Here is a 17,300-nt window from a genome sequence, read left to right as displayed (position 1 = left end):
ACAAACCTTGTACAGAAACCCAGCTTATCTGGACAGCTACACTTCAAATCAGAACTTGATTTTATTCCCTAGAGTATGCACCACTTAGCTTTCTGTATTTATTTTTTCCTACTTCTTTCATCCACTGTACTACAGTATCAATTTTGGTAACACAGCTCTAGACGGAAAATTAATGTAAATGTACTATTTGTGAAATGTACTTAATACACTTTTTTCAGTTTATATATACATATAACATATGCACAGAGCTCATACACATTAATTCTTACACATACTCTAGAGCTCTGTATCTGCAGGATAATAAATATTATCCTGCATAGCTTCCATTCTCCAGAAACAGATGCTTTCCTGCACACATAAGTCATGATTAACTAACACTTCATAAATCAAATCTTTGACAACTAAAACATCACAATAATTCCACTTCAACTCTCAAACAGCTTGTTAACACACACATTCTTTTCCTCTAATCTAGGAGTGATTTATTAAGCTGAATGATGCCAGATAGCTCTCATATGCCTTACCTAGTGCAGGTACGCAGTATGGATTGTATGTATGGCTGAGGTACCATGGATTTGGAAAAGGCTGTTGTGCTGTTGGTTGTGCATAAAAAAAGGGCCTCGCATGGTTTGTGGAACATGATCCACTTTCTGAAGCAGGAGCAGTATTCATTTTTTTTTTTTTTAACACTAAAAAAAGAAAATAAAGTGATCAGGATTAACCACTTCAAAACCTCTAAAGGCTTGATGATTTTTATGATGTCAGAATTCAGCAGACACTTCTCTTCATAGCCTTACTTCTAACCCAGTGAAATCAGGTTCTCTGAAGAAAAATACCATCTACCAAATATAAAACAGGAAAATATTACTATCAAAGTCATTACTGCTAGTGTCAGAGATTTCAGTTACCCTTTGTTAAGTAAGTTTTTATATACAATACGCAATATTACTCCTTCAAGTTAATCTCACATCAAAATGTAAAGCCACCAGACCAGTAACTTTGATGTGGTCTTACATGCATACATACATTCGTGTTAGTAGTTTTTCAACCAGTTAAAAAAACACTAGCTTTTGGTTTATTAGGTTTGAGCAAGAGGGTTCAAGAACACAAATAAATAAGAACAGAGCAATAGAAGACTCCATGCAATTAGATTTACTTTATAAATAGAACATTTCTAGGTGCTACCACTGTATTTGAGATCAGAGTAAGAACTCAATTTATTTAGGGTTTTTACATTAAAATACACTTAACACTAGTAGTTAACATATCCCATGCATAAGCAAAATGATAGGCAACAACAACAAATCCTTGTGCATAAGTCCCCACCCAGAGCCATATGATGTTCACAGAACAGAGCTCCCATAGTTAAGTATTTCCTTAGTTAATTAATACACTGTTTAGCCTCCACCAACCCATGCAAATAGTATAAGCACAATCACACACAGCTTATAAGCAAAGATATAAGAAGTTTGAGGGCACAGTTGTAGTGGCTACACAGTCAGAGATACCTACTGAAGTATTCATAGAACTTAAATACTCTGAAGGTAAAGAGAAAAAAAAAATCTCACCTGTTCCAAGCTCAGGCCCAAAGGAGTTGCAGGAAGCTTTCAGGAACGCTGGAGCCCTCTCCAGTTTCCATTTAGAACTACCAGCCCTGCTCTTGCATGCACCCAAAACCCACAGCCTCCTCTCAGTTAGGCCAAAGCTCCCCAAATGATTTTGGCCTTTAAGGAAGAAAGATGTAAGAGGAAAAAAAAAATAGAAATAAGAAAAAAAAAAAAAAAAACAACTACAAAAAGCTAAACTATTTATTCCTCCCCCATTAAAGCCCCTCAAAGCTAAGGTCCATGCTGCTGCTGCTGCTGCTGTTGCTTACAGCCCAGCAAGAAGCTCCTCACCCTGCTCCACTCACCATCTTTATGGGAGGCAGCTGCCGCTTGTCCACTCCTTCTTCCACCTGCAGCTCGTTTAACTGAGATGTGGGGGCCCTTTCCCAGCGATACGTGGGAGGGAGAACCAAAACACAAAGATAGGAAGCGCAGTAAGAACCTTATCTTGTGTGAAGAGAGCCCGCAGTCTCATCTTTCGGGTGTTTACATTACAACCCAAAGTCACTCTCATATATCCCCTTTATAATGTTACAAGAGGAAAAAATAGAGGTGTTAAAAGTGTATTACTGATCTCCTTAAGAACTACTGTTAAAGAGGGTTTCGTGGGGAAAAAGTCAGAAAACACATGAAAAAGTTTACATTTGTTTGCAAGGTTTGTCAGCTGCTGAGAGCTGACTAAGGGAGTAGCGATCTGCCCTCCCAGCGCAGCCGAGTAGACTGACAAATACAACATTATTTCTGTGCAATACGGCAATAAGTGGGAAGCATTTATTGCCATATAGAGCGTACTGCACTGTGTATAATAGCACTTTATCAAACGTGTCATTATAATTTGACCCTGTCCTGGCCTTACAGGAGATGGGGATCAGAAGGGCAGCCGTGCAGGTCCCCATCTGTGCATGAGGGAAGTCCCTGCATGTGGCCACTGTGGCAGTGGCCACAGGTCTCCATCCTTGCATGAGGGAACACTATAGACACCAGAGGTCCCCATCTCTTCATGAGGGAGCACTACAGTGACCACGGGTCCCCATCTCTGCGTGAGGCAGCAGCAGAGTGGCCGCCACAGCTGGGCGAGGTGTCAGCAGGCACAAGGAACATGGTACAGGGGTGGGCGAGTGCCTGGAGGAGCAGCGAGGTGTGGACGCTGGCAGACGGCCTGCACTGAGGCTGGGAGGCTCTCCTGCCCTCTCCGTGTTATCTGTGACACTCAGCGTGCCTTGCCCTGCGCCCTGAGGCACAAACTGGGCTCGATCGGGGCCGGATCGCGGGCTGTGGGTCTGCCCCCTCGCCCCCCTCCTCCTCCCTTAGCCCGAGAGCCGTTGGGCCGAGGCGGGGCGGCGCTGAAGGGAGCGGGCGCGGCCTCGCCCCAACGGCCGGCGCGCGAGCAGCAGTGGGCGGGGCGGGGCAGGGGAGAGGAACGGGAAACGGGGGCGCGCCGCCATTACCCCCCCCTCCCCAACTCCGCGCGTGCGCGGCGCCGCGTAACGGCCACGGTGCGAGGCGAGGCGAGGTGAGGCGGGAGGGGGGGTGCGGAGCGCGCCTGCGCCGTGCCGGGCGCCGCCCCCGCAGCACGGGCGGGACCGGATCCACCGCCCCCGCCGCCCCCCCCCGCCTCCTCCTCCTCCTCCTCCTCCTCCTCCTCCTCCTCCTCCTTCTTCTTCTCGCCCCGCTCGCTGCCCGCCCGCCCCGGGGACGCTGAGGCGGCAGGGGACACGCTGGGAGGTCGGTCCCACCGGTCTGGGCCGGGCTGGGGGCTGAGGAAAGGGGCAGGGCCGGACCGGGCCGGGCCGGGCCCTGGCAGGGGCTGGCGCTGGAGGTGAGGGAGCGGCTACAACCCCCCCCCCCCCCCCCCAGCCCTAACCCGGGCCCCTTCCTGCTCTCTTCCAGCCCTGTGAGGCCGAGCGGCAGCAGGTAGGGCCGGGCGGGAGGGGGCCTCCGGGAGGGGTTGCGCGAGCGGCCGTGGGAGGGCTGCGGTGGTTGTGTGTGGGCTTGTAGAGGTGGCCCCCTCTTGGTGTGGGGTTTTGTAGGCGAAGCGCGGAGTAAAGGGTCGTAAAATAGCTTTAGAATCAGCCGGCTGCGTGCCGGAGATGTTCCAGTGGTTGTTGTTGCTGCTACGAGCAGGGTAGGCGTCTTGTTGCTTGTGAAATGAGTTGAACAATGATTTAGGGATGGGTTGTCGCTGTGTTTAGCGTCTGCGTTTTGAGGTTTCCCCGCAAAGCCAAATCTTGGCTTTCTACGTCACCTTGTTGTGATCGTTGGGGACCTGAAATGCTGTGTTCTGTTGCGAGCTCATCTAGGGCAACGTCTGCGTGAGTTCTGTTAAGATGATGTATTTTAGAAACCCTTGAAAGTTCAATATTTTAATATACTCCAATATGGAAGTTGTATAGTCTCACAATTTGGGTACAGGTGTCACACCTTAAATTATTCCAAGGATATGTTTAGCCTCAGTGAAAGGATCCGGTTATACTTTGTGCTGCATACCTAGCATCGTGCAGGAACAGAAAGAAGGATGTTGCTGCTTAGCATGTTTGATTGTGTTTTTTTTTTTTTTTTTAGGCAGATGTTTTGATTTTGGTCATGTGATTGTGAAACAGACCATAATTGGTGCAAATCCAAAAATGTCTCTTCCTTAATTTAGTAGCTGTTGCACTAGGAGAATAAACTTTACAAGGATAAACAAGGTATCCATTTTAAGTCTCTAACATTTCAGGAAGTAATTTATGGTTAGTTAAACTGCATTAATTATTTGTCTAATTTCTTAATGTAGAAATACTTAAATTTATAGTTAAATAATCACTGAGATATGATGATATTTGTGGGAATGATGCATACTTGTACAGTGCAGTTTAAGTTCTTAAAGAAAGCTGTCTACCTTCATTAACATACTAGAGTTCAGAGAAAGAAAACACTTTTCTATACATGCAGGATATGTGGCTGGATCTTGTTAGAGACATTTGTGGCCCACTTATTTTCAAAGGTTAATTTTCCAAGACAGGTCAGGTCTTTCAACAAAACAGAAATGCCCTTGGGGATGGAAACTACCTCTGCTCAACACAGAAGGCCAGTTGCCAAGTTAAGTTGCTGGTTTATCTAGTGCTAATTTTATTTCTGAGCAGGTATTTCCTTTAGTGTATAACTTCCTTTAGGAGCAGAAAAACAGGAAAGAAACTGGTACTGAGGAGTGCATTGCGACCAAACACGTTGTTGGCGTGGAGTCTGGCACTTCCAGTCTCTAGCTTCTGTCTGGTTCCAGAAAGTTTACCTACCTTAAAGTTGTAACTTGCTTCCAGTCACGATACATATGGAAAATACTATTAGTTTCCAAGTGAACAGTAGTTTTTGAGATAAAACCATTGTAGGAATAAATCCATCCTTAGCTTTTATGAGAGTTCAAGGTCTTGCCTCATTAGAATCTCCTCAGTGTCCTCAGGTTTCTGCACTACAGTGATATCAAAGATACCTTTGATGGCTTTAGAAGAGAGGAAAACTTTCAAGTCTGGAATTGCTTCATCAATTACCTATTTCATTTTTGCTGCCAAGGATGCAAATTTGATACATTACTCAGGAATCCAGAGCTTCCAACTCCTTTTTCTTCTCTCTTTACTATCTTTGAGATTAGTTGGCTAGGTCTATTGATTTAAATAATTGATTTTAATCGTTTTTAGTACTTCTATTCCCCTTGCCATTAGTTGGTGTAATCACTTTGAAAACATGTTGATTTGTAGCAGCATGTTGTTCATGGTAACTGTGTATCAAAGTACCTAAACTTGGTACTTTCATTGCGCTCTCTACACACTTGCTGTGTAGTTTGGCTTAGGGTTGTTTGGTTCTTAATTCTGACATTTCATTATGTTAAAAATAGTGAATGACTCACTTCTTTAGACATGTTTTTACTTGTGATTTTTGTGAAGCTGCACTTGGATGGGAATTGGAATTCGATTAAAAGTGCACAAAAGTAGTATTTAAAGCTTCTTATTAGTTAAAACAAGGTTAGAAAGGTTGAATGTCCAGGGAAATAAGGTGCGTGTTGTTTTTTTTCCCCAAACGTGCAGGTTTATTGAAGTGTTGGTTGTAGCTGGTGAAGTTAGTTCAAGAGATGCTTAGATGGTTGAAGATGCAGATAGGAACCTGGTGAGGATTTCATAGGTCTCTGTGCATTTCCATGAACTTCACTGGAAGTTAGGCATGCAATCTGGCAGACTTCTCAATGGCATTTTCAGAAGAAAGTATACTTTTTCTTTTTTCTTTTTTTCGTATACTTTTTTCACACTTTTCCTAGTATGAAAACATAGATGTTAACAACGAAACATCTGTTTTGCCCTTTTTGCAGTTTGGAGGAAAAAAAAAAAAAGCTGTTTCTTGGTTTTAAATAAAAAAGATAAAGACAAATTAGTCTAGTTGAGAAATATATCTATATTTCTCACTATTTTCCATTTATGTTGGAAATAGTAGATAATAGTTCAACTTATATTGTAGAGATGATGTAGAGCAACACTTCCATGCTTGTAGTACAGGATGTATCTCCATTTGTTAATCTTCCCCTGACCTCAGAAGACAAACAGGTTCAAGGAAAACAATTAATAGGTTTTCCCTTAACTCAGTAACGTTTGACTAACTTTTGTAATGATCTGATACAGATTTTGAAGCACTTGAACGAGAGTTAAAGCCACCTCATTAAAATTACTTCAGCTAAAAAGTATAATTACTTAAAAACAAACCTTCTTATCCACCTGTTACTTCATGTTCCTCTCCAGCTTGATACGGAGTTAGTTTGGATTGCTGGGTAACGTCTTGACTTAGTTAGCAGTCCAGTACCACTATGACCTTCCAGCAGCTACAATCTACCATCCTGTTTTAGACAGCTGACTTCAAAGAAGTTACCCAGGACAAAAATTCACTTATTAGAGATTCCTGATGAACTGTTCTCCTAAGAATTTAGTATGGTTCCACTAGAAGGGAGTGGGATGCAACTTTGGGATTTTGTGACAAATACAAAATTCTCTTCTTTAGCAAATGGTTATCATTGGCAACAAAATGCAGTGTGGATATGGGCAGCAGGAGTTCAGTGCATTGCATGTTCCTACCAACAGAAGACCCCCGGTACACGTCATGCATGAGAGTGTGCCAGATCAGCTGTACACCAGAGTCCAGCTTTGTGAATTTACAGTTTAAAGGTGGTTCACATCACATAAATGTTCTGCAACAAGACTCCTGTCATCTCCTCAATCTTTTCTGCCACCAGGAGTCATACTCAAATGTTCTGGCTATTTATAGTAATTAATTTCACAGTTTCAACTTGTCTTCTGTTGAACAGGTCTGCTTTTTCAGTCATTGACTGTCAGCCAAATTGCCAAAAATGTATTTAATCTTACTAGCCGGTGTACATCAATTTCTCTATGGGACCCTTGAATTGGTTCTGTTACTTGATGACTAGAACAGTGTATACTGAAGTTTTGCTCTTTTTTTCCTGTTCCTGAAGATTTGTAGTCTTTAAAATTACATCAGAATGGGAAGCTTTAATAAAAGAAGTCATTGTTACCATAGCTTAGTAATACTGATGTTTTGCCTGAACCAAGTGCAGTGCACCAGCTTGTATTGTTGAAACTTTACTCCTAAGCCAGGAAAAACAATGCTGTAGAGAGACCCTGGATACCAGGAGAGCCAACAGCTATTTATTTCTGTGGGTCTAATGCACTTAGGAAGTCTGCGTGTCTCCGTAGCCATATAAAGTTCAGTGTAAAATCTGTCAATAGATTAGGTTGCACATTAAGCTATTATCAGATGACCAGGATAGTGGTCAGTAAACGTACAGATAGGGGGTGTACTCATCTGGTGAAAAGTTGACGTGACTTGTGGCAAGTCCTTGCTTTGGATAAGCAAATTTCTTGATAGACATCTGGTTTATTGACTTCAGCATTTAAGTGCACCTGAAACTTGAAGGTACAAAGTCAAGAATTCATGCGAATATCTGTTATTACAGCACATAGCAGTCTTCCTGTTCTCTTCCAAATATTAACATCTTTTCTACTTATTTAACTGGCTTGTTGTGAACGTGGGCTTTGATTTTTTTTATTTCATTTTTTTATTTTTCCAGTTATATAACCAGTTAAACACAAGAGCTTGAGATCACTAGTTGTGCGTATTCACTGAAAAAGAAATAGATCAGTGACATTAAATTAGAATTAATTAAAGTGGTATTAATTAACCATATCCGCTTGAGTGAATGTTAGACAGCTGTTTTTAAACTGTGCTACGGGCAGGGCTCTGCTGAAACATATCTTTGATATGGCTGGCAGGGATTCAGCTTCACCTTGCACTAAATCTTGGAAGTTTGTGTGGAATTTCAAGTGTGTAATTTCAGGTAAAAGTGTATTTCTGCATTCACCGTTCTTCACGAACTGCAGTGATAGCTATGTCTTAGACATTTGACAAGTGTGTTACTGGTTACTACTCAGTTTTGGAATGTAAGAGAACAGTGCAATACTCAATTAACGTGGAAGCATTTGATAGATACGGTATTCTGATGGGCCTTTATGGCGACAATTTTACTGTCGTAACTCTCCCATTCTTAATTATGAAGATGGGGGTGGTGTGGAACCTGAACCCTTTTTAAGACAAGTAGAAATGTCCAAACAAGAAAACAGACTTGGGCAACCTGTGGTCATTGCTTTTATAATGACTCCAAGTTTTTTTGACTTATGCTATTCCAGCATCCCTTTGCTACTTTTACCTTATTTTTCTATTTCCCTGTCAGCAGTGGTCATGTTTACCTGGCTGTATTGAAATGGCTTAGAAGGGGGGAAAAATGGCATGGGGAATGTCAATACATGAAGCCCCTCTGCATGGAGACGATGAATCAAATAAGCATTGCAAATATAGGTTGTTAGGATTTCAAACTCTTAAGCTCTGTTTCTGCTTGTTCTATAGTTGAGTGTCAAAGGTGAAACAAGTGGATTGACTATGATGTTGACTTTAGTTGGAAAATGATGGGATACTGAAGAAACAGCATTAATATTCTTAGTAGGCCTGGTATTGATAGGACTTGAGTAGACAAAACCATACCAACAGGAAAAAAAGTCACTTTTTTCATGTTTGTATTAAGCAGCTCTTTGCCTTGGTTGAAGGAAATATGCAGGTATACTCAGTGGGGAGAACTGGCTATCTCTTGGAAGAGGATTAGTCTTCCTGAACCTTGTTTTTCTCTCCAGCCTTAGAAGCTGTATGGACAAATTATCTTAGTTTATGGGCCTAGATCTTGATGAGAATCAAGAATGAGAATATGCAAACTCTTCTGCTTTTCTCTTTTGATATTGTTGTTGTTTAAATGTTCTTTCTATGAGAATTTTTGTGCAAGTAATATGTACTTATTTAGAAATAAGGTTGTTAGTTACTTTTAAGGGGTAGCTTAAAAGGAAAAACTGTTTCTTGGACAAGTGCTAATGTCAATTTTATTTTCCTGCTTTCAGTCACTCAAGTGCAGCCACCAATCATGAGATGCTACCACGGAACCTACCTCAGAATTCGCTTTTGGTCGTTGGTTTGCTGCGTCATTATAAATATCAACAGGAGCCCTGCAGATACTCTTGAAAGTCTCTGAACAGATTGTGACATTGAATCAAAGAATGATGACCTAATGTAGGTCAAAGTCTGAAACATTGATTCAGCAGTTCAAGATAACACTGCCTTTTTTTTTTTTTTTTTTTTTTAATCAGTATCACCTCTGAAGGCTACAGATCTCCTGCAGTTTCTTCCCTGGTTACTTCAGAAATATTCAGCTGACCTTTCTCTGGCAAAAAGGTCTTGACTTTTCACTCTGGTCCTGGAAGTATTAATGGAATACAGTCATGTCTACCCAGGACGAGAGGCAGATAAATAGTGAATATGCTGTGTCCTTGCTGGAGCAGTTAAAATTCTTTTATGAGCAGCAGTTGCTGACTGACATAGTATTGATTGTTGAGGGCACCGAATTTCCCTGCCATAAGATGGTTCTTGCAACGTGCAGCTCGTATTTCAGGTAAGTATTCAAAGCAGGAGCTGTTAATTCAAGGAAATCTATGGTATCTGGTTTTGAGTGTGGTATTACTTAATTGATTAACAAATAATGTGTTGCAGAGCATTGTAGAGAACAGTGTAGCAAGCAAGTCACAAACTGTCATTACTTTCCAACATCAAAAGAGTAAAATACATTTTCCAGCATCTTGTGACTTACTCAGGATAGATACTGTAGTTTTCTATAGTAAGTGCAAAAGGAAAGTCACACTTGTGATGGTTACTGTTCTCTGGGGTGTTAATCAAATCTGTATAATTAGTAAATTTCTTATTTTTCATACTTAGAAAAGATTAAAAAGATGTTTGTTCTCCCCTCCTTCCCCCATCCTTCCAAGGTAAGGTAACTAGAGATTATTGAGAGCTGGATGTGGTAGTCTCATTGTTGCATTTATTATCGGTACTTTCTTAGTAGAAGCCTCTGCTGAAAGTAGGGAGTGCTGTGCGAGCTTGTGGCTTCCTTTTCTGAATCATCTGTTTTTTTTCTCTGCTCAGCAAAGAAGCCAGACACTCTAATCTTGCCTGAGTCTTGCTGTAACACAACACACTTTTTTTTTTTACCCCTCACTGAGATGTTGTTGGAGTTCTTAATCCAGTGGCTTCTGCTCCCTGGATGTCTTGCTTTTTGTCTTTTCAAAACTTTTTGCTAATAAGATCTGAGAAGTGCTACTGCTTTTGTAGATTCTTTTATAGTAAGCCCTAGATGGGACACCATGCATTTTTCTGCAGTGATTGATCATTCTTTGTTAGTAACAGTACAATTAATCTGCTTACCTGGAAGGAATTTTGAAGTTTGAAACTAGTCTTGGGGACATCCGTGCATATTCTGTCTTCCTGATGCACTGTGCAGTGATTCTAACTTTTCTTTCCCATTTCATCAGGAGGCTTACAAATTGTTTTCCTGATGGGTTGGTCTCCCTATACAGAACACTTTTAAAATGTTGCATGTATTCTGTCTGTTTGCTTGTATTAGTGTGTAACTTAACGTGAGAAACTACTGCAAGATGAGTTCCTTTCACATAAGTTTTTCTCACTGCTATTGTTTTTGTTCCTTTTTTCATCTCAGATGAATCTGGTACAATTTTTAGCAACAAGTATTGTGTGATCGCTAGATAATGATTATTGCTGTTGGCCTGCTGCAGATGACACTGTTCCAACAGTCTGTAAAATAACAGCCCCTGGAAATGTGGCCAGATTTAGTGTGGGTGGCTAATCATAAGGTTGGAAAGCTGTCATGAGTCCATGCAGTGTGAAGCGTTAGAATATGCAGTCAAATCTCTTATTCAGATGTGCGTTTATTATTTATGGAATGAGGTTTTGGCACTGGCTAAAAGTAGTATCAAGCTTGTGGTTTTGTCATATTCTGTTTTTTTCTTCTCTAGTTTGGTTTTTATAAAGATGCTCAGTTTCCTAAATTTAGCCTTATTATGAAAAATTGATAGCCCTGAAGGCGGCTGTGGGGAGAGGGGGAAGAACAGAAAAGCATCTCTTAGTGATCCAGTCGTTGTTTACAACTGTAGGCAGCTTACCTTCCAAATCTGTGCTTGAGCACTGCTAGAAACAGGCCAGCTTTGGCACATGCTGCTCAGCTGTGTGCAGGCATGCGCTACAGCCACATTCTGTTACAGCTCCCCCTTAATTTCCACGAAGAGGAGCCTTTCTGGTATGCTTAGTGTCTTGTTTACCTTTAACAACCTGCCTGGCAAGTTGAGGCACTCACTTAGCCAGTGATTTCGCCCCCCCCCCAAAATGCAGGTTGTCTGAGTTAAGGAGCTTGGAAGAGGACAGAGATGGAGTTGGGGCAGGAGGAGTGGTGGTGGGGCGCCGTCTTTCAGGTATTTGTGGAATGGCTTTGCTCATCAAGTGCATCTCCATGGTGCCTTCACCTCTGTGCCCGCAGGCAGAACTACAGGGTGCGCTCGCTGTCCCTCCAAAGGGACAGGTTTCTCTCAGGTCTGGTTTCCCAAAAAGCTCCACATTTAAAGGAGCTTAAGCTGAATTTGCCATATCACCACTACTACCAAACTTGAATTAATATAAAGGTCTTAAAAGGGATTTCAGCCATTTTAAGAAAATGAGCACGTACCTGGTTCATAGTACCAGAGTTCGATTACTTAACTGTGTTACAACTTTAAAAACAAACAAAAAAAGGCAACATAATGGGACATAGGTATATAAAGCATTAGGGAAGTAATAACCTTTTCTTTAAAATGCCTTTCTGTGTTTTTCAGGAAGGTGTAATAGAGATACTGAAGGGATTACTATTTTTCTCAGACCAGATCTGATACAATCTGCCATTGATTTTTTTTCTACAAACTTGAAGTTTACTGCATAATGTGAATAGTATATAAGAAATATTTCATGGAGTGCCAGTGCTTGCTCCATTTTCTGAGCTTTCTCTTTCTTCCAGAGAAGCATGCTTTTTAATGTGACTTAGCTCAGTCCATTCCATAGATCTGTTTCTTTTCATTTTAGAATCAAACCTATCTTTATATGTATAAATAGCCTTTTCTGAAGGATATTTCTTCCCTCTTGTTGCCTAACAGAGAAGTTTAAAATTTCAGAATTAGAATTCTCTGCTGATTAACGCAAAATAGTTTGCATATATGTAAAGTTCTTCTATAGAAGGCACTGTGTTCCTTTTTGAATGTTTGGTACAAGTGCTTTATCTTTATTACCTGATGGTAGCCTAAGGAAAATACTAAATACATGTAAAAAGATGACCAAAAGGACTGTTTACCTTTTGGTGTATAATCACTGAAGTCTTAAAAGTGATAAAGTGACTGCTTAAGATAAGAACCACCAGTACTTATTGTTAATATGTATATTTTTCTTCAGAGCCATGTTCATGAGCGGGCTAAGTGAAAGTAAACAAACGCACGTACACCTGAGGAATGTGGATGCAGCCACGCTACAAATTATCATAGCTTACGCATACACGGGTAACTTGGCAATAAGTGACAGCACGGTGGAACAGCTTTATGAGACTGCCTGCTTCTTACAGGTAGGAGTGTTTTCCTCTGAGTGGGGAATAACTGCTTCTCATCTCTGAACCATTTTTTTCTTTAACTTGTTAGATAATCCTTTCTGTTTAGTCATTTCAAAATATTCACATTCAATTTCCTTAGTACAGAGAGTAGTTGCCTGCAAGATGAATTTCATGTACACATCCCTCTTTCCTTTATGGCCCTGTGGAGGGTGGAAGTGAAGCGGTGCACTTAACCATGTTTATATCATTAGTTTCTCAAGCAGCCATCATAATGCAATTTCCTGAATCTGCATGAATCTCTTAAGTCACTGCTGTATTTTTGTGCATGCCTGTGTGTGTACACACAGAATATTCCAGGCCTAAACTCTCCTGTTTAAATACAGGTACTTTAACCTGCTGCTGGTAAGTGAAGGCATAGAGTGTATGTGGCAGTACTCAGTGTCTTTTCTCTTTGCATTACAGGTAGACGATGTGCTACAGCGGTGTAGGGAATACTTAATCAAAAAAATTAATGCAGAAAATTGTGTGCGTCTGTTAAGTTTTGCTGATCTCTTCAGCTGCGAGGAGTTAAAACAGAGTGCTAAAAGAATGGTAGAGCACAAGTTCACAGCTGTGTACCACCAGGAAGCTTTCATGCAACTGTCACATGATCTACTGATAGATATTTTAAGCAGTGACAATTTAAACGTGGAAAAGGAGGAGACAGTTCGTGAAGCTGCTATGTTATGGCTGGAGTACAACACGGAATCGCGATCGCAGTATTTGTCCTCTGTTCTTAGCCAAATCCGTATCGATGCACTTTCAGAAGTAACGCAGAGAGCCTGGTTTCAAGGCTTACCACCCAATGATAAATCAGTGGTGGTGCAAGGATTGTACAAATCTATGCCCAAGTTTTTCAAGCCCAGACTCGGTATGACAAAAGAGGAGATGATGATATTCATTGAAGCTGCTGCTGAAAACCCTGGTAGTCTTTATTCTTCTGTCTGTTACAGCCCACAGGCAGAAAAAGTTTACAAACTCTGCAACCCTCCTGCTGACTTGCATAAGGTTGGCACGCTCGTAACTCCCGACAATGATATCTATATAGCAGGGGGGCAAGTTCCTCTGAAAAGCACGAAAACCAATCATAGTAAAAGCAGCAAACTCCAGGCTGCCTTCAGAACTGTGAATTGCTTTTACTGGTTTGATGCACAGCAAAACACGTGGTTCCCAAAGACACCGATGCTCTTTGTTCGTATAAAGCCATCCCTGGTCTGTTGTGAAGGATACATCTATGCAATTGGAGGCGACAGTGTCGGCGGAGAGCTCAACAGGAGAACTGTAGAAAGATATGACACTGAAAAAGATGAATGGACCATGGTAAGCCCGTTGCCTTGTGCGTGGCAGTGGAGCACAGCAGTAGCAGTTCACAACTGCATTTACGTAATGGCACACAACTTGATGTACTGTTATTTTCCCAGGTCAGATGCTTGGGTAGAAATGGCTATGCGACAGACAAGTAGATGTTTTGCTTCAGCTGCTGCTTTTGGCGACAAAATATTCTACATTGGAGGACTGCATATTGCCAGCAATTCTGGTATAAGGCTCCCCAGTAGTACTGTAGATGGGTCTTCCGTAACTGTGGAAATCTACGATGTGAATAAAAATGAGTGGAGAATGGCAGCTAATATCCCTGCGAAGCGCTATTCCGACCCGTGCGTTAGAGCTGTTGTCATCTCTAATTCTTTGTGTGTCTTCATACGAGAAACCCACATGAATGAGCGAGCCAAGTATGCCACTTATCAGTATGACCTGGAACTCGACCGCTGGTTTCTGAGACAGCACATATCCGAACGTGTGCTGTGGGACCTGGGGAAGGACTTCCGGTGCACTGTAGGAAAGCTGTACCCGTCTTGCCTTGAAGAGTCCCCGTGGAAACCTCCGACGTATCTCTTTTCACCTGATGGAGCAGACGAATTTGAGCTGGATGGGGAGATGGTTACTTTTCCGCCTGTATAGCTCCCCACTTAGACTGCACAACTGATTCTGCGCAGTTACCTTGAAATAAATGATTGTGAAAGAACAGGTCTGGAAAGAGAAATGTCAAACCTGTCCTTCATGAATTGTATTTTTATGCCCTACCTAACAGTTGCAGCAATTGAGTATGAATCAGTGAAATGAGCAGATATGCTTCCATTATCTGAAATACTATTATCCAATAATTGAGAAACGTATATGTATATCATGAGCTTAAGCATCTGACTTGTCTAAAGAATTAATTTCTAGTTCTATAAAGTCTTGGTTCAGGAAAATTAGCTTCAGAAAAAGAGTAGTTACTATTTCTAGGATGATGTCACAACTGTTTTGAAAGTATCTTCCAGTTATATTTGAACTACTTCTGGATATTCTACTTAAGTGCTAGTTATATAATTGTCAGTGTGGCCTAATTAAAGGACTGTGCTGCACTTAATACTAATATCCATGTTGGTATAGTAATGCCATTAAAGAAAAGAAAACAAAAAGAAGCAAATCCCATGGATCTACCTGTGGTAGGAAGGGTAGATCTTCCATTGTATGGTAACATGCAGGGCGAAATGACTGCAGGTTCAGTCAAGCTGTACTATTAGGTGCATGTACTCTTATTTTCACTAACTTATACCTGTCTGTTTAGAATACAGGTCTTCCAAGCAGCTGGTAGTTTACCAGGTGTGGACTTAAGTTGCTGGGCTTGCAATAGGAATTGTCAGCCCTCATAGTGCGGGTCTATGTGGAGCTTTAATCACTAAATGCCTCCACATTCTGTATTACAGTAACATTGGCTCATGTATATTACTTCCTGCTGCTGATGTATTTTTCCATTGTAAAACAAAGTTTTAGTGTGGATTAACCAGGTCTTTATTTTCTGTTAATTTAATAACAAGCATTACTGTAGTGTGATTGTGTATAGATATCCCTTAGCTATCAGGTTTTTTACTTTGCGGGGAGGGGGGGAAGCAACAGTTCAGGAATTTCCTGTGCTCGGCGTGCAGGAGAGCAGAGACTAGTGCTGCTCTGGCATTAATCCCAGGAACCACTAGCAGTAGCGGGGCACCGCCAGCCTAACATGAACACAGGTGCTTCATGACAGACCTTACTAGCATGTTCAGCTGCATCATGTTCTGGCACTGTATTTTGAATGACATTAATTTATTAAAAAAGACTGAATCCAACTGAGTTTGGGTGTGTTTTCTGCTTGAAGCTGATACAGTTGTGCCCCTAAACAGCAGCATGTTATTTATTGAAGGCAATGTCAAATAGTTAAGCTGTGGAAAACTTGGAGGTGTATATGTTAACTCATTATTGTGGAAATTACATGTAGGTATGCAAGTCACTCTGAGCATGACACAGAACTTGAACTACAAAGATGGCAACATGTCTGCATTTACATCAACTTGTTTTGATAGCTGAATTGCTTAGTTAAGAGGGGAGAAGCAACTCAGGATCCTGCTGATGTTGCTTTCCTGTAACCCTGGCCTGTGATTAGAACAGGGTACTGCTTTGTTGTGCAGGTTTGCGAATCACCTACTTCAGGCACCAGTACTGGGGGGATCTTGGCAACTCCAGCCATTAATGCTGGAGATTGTTCTCCTATAGGCCTACTTTATCAAGCTGTACCACAAAAGGTCAGGCTTTACAACACGCCTAAATTCAAGTGCAGATGATCTACAGCTACTGAAGGGTGTGTTCTGTTACTGAGAACTTTCACCTTGAGTTTAAAAGCTTGTACATGATTTCTTACAAAAACAAGTGAGGTAAAACCCAAACTGCTCTTTACTCAACTACTTCCTAAGTCACAGCTGCTTGATAGTACCTGGAAGAGCTATCCTTCATTGTATACATCTGAAAACAAAGTGTAAAATATAGAAGATCTACATGACTTCCTGTTACTCTGCATTTTATACTGTTTAGAACAGTTTGCTGGTGTAAGGCCATGTAGTGTAGTACCTTATGTAAAATTAACTGTAATAATACAGTACTTGAGGACAAGACTTGCCAAGTGTCTAAGAGGGCTCTAGTGACTTTGTGTAAGACATACTATTAGTTCACTTACACAACTAGCTGCTGCAGTCAGTATTTGACCCCAAAGGAAAACAGCTGGCAAATGCTAGTCTGAAGTCTGAATTCCTTCCTTTCATCATTTGAGAAGGAAACTCTGCAGGCTACGCATTGTCATGTGCCGGGAAATGGCCACTAGTGGTAAATTAGAGAAAAACTTCTGTGAGAACAAAGACGACAGCTGAAAAAATGCAGTTCTCATTTTATAAATAGAGCAAAGATGATTAAAGCCTTCAAAGACTTCTAAAATAGTATCTCACTACAAAGCTTCCGCCTAATGCTAGCCTATTCAACCTGTACTTGACTTTGAAGTCCATTTACATACAGGTTTTAATGACAGCTTCACATGTCCTCAAGCTTTGCTATGTTCGCAAGGAGTTTGTTTCTTTTCTGGTAGAAATACTTTAAAGTCCTCTGTAAAGTTCCCCCTACCTGAAGTAATAAAAAGAGGATCTGGCTTCTGCTAATATTTTTAGTGCATCCACTCATTTTTACAGTTTAACTATGTACCTGAATTGCAAGTTTAATTTTTGTTCTAGGGGGAATAGTCAAAATTAGGGCAGTTGATTGTGTCAAGG

At 41.3% G+C, this 17,300-nt stretch overlaps 1 protein-coding gene across 2 annotated transcripts; it reads left to right on the top strand.

Moving 5' to 3' along the window:
* Positions 1–3,288: 3,288 nt before the first annotated feature.
* KBTBD2 (kelch repeat and BTB domain containing 2) lies at positions 3,289–15,894 on the top strand. 2 transcript variants are annotated; one of them, XM_084281524.1, is made up of 5 exons: positions 3,289–3,521; positions 9,080–9,202; positions 9,326–9,627; positions 12,498–12,663; positions 13,111–15,894. In XM_084281524.1, the coding sequence occupies exons 3-5, from the start codon at positions 9,458–9,460 to the stop codon at positions 14,644–14,646; spliced, it is 1,872 nt and encodes a 623-aa protein (XP_084137650.1). In that variant the 5' UTR covers positions 3,289–3,521; positions 9,080–9,202; positions 9,326–9,457; the 3' UTR covers positions 14,647–15,894. The 2 variants fall into 2 exon arrangements, with proteins under 2 accessions (XP_084137650.1, XP_084137649.1); XM_084281523.1 differs by having other exon boundaries at positions 9,080–9,627.
* Positions 15,895–17,300: the final 1,406 nt, after the last annotated feature.

The sequence above is a fragment of the Netta rufina genome (assembly GCF_964035555.1).
Source record: "Netta rufina genome assembly, chromosome: 2".
In the NCBI taxonomy this organism is placed as follows: domain Eukaryota; kingdom Metazoa; phylum Chordata; class Aves; order Anseriformes; family Anatidae; genus Netta; species Netta rufina.
Note: the sequence above shows the minus strand (reverse complement) of the source record. Positions and strands in the feature narration are given on the sequence as shown.

What these genes read in the sequence shown, in the direction of transcription:
- KBTBD2 (XM_084281524.1), top strand. Translation starts at nt 9,458, where the DNA reads ATGTCTACCCAGGACGAGAGGCAGATAAATAGTGAATATGCTGTGTCC. An exon ending in ACGTGCAGCTCGTATTTCAG is followed by an intron (nt 9,628 to 12,497) that starts GTAAGTATTCAA and finishes ATTTTTCTTCAG; the next exon opens with AGCCATGTTCATGAGCGGGC. An exon ending in AGACTGCCTGCTTCTTACAG is followed by an intron (nt 12,664 to 13,110) that starts GTAGGAGTGTTT and finishes TTTGCATTACAG; the next exon opens with GTAGACGATGTGCTACAGCG.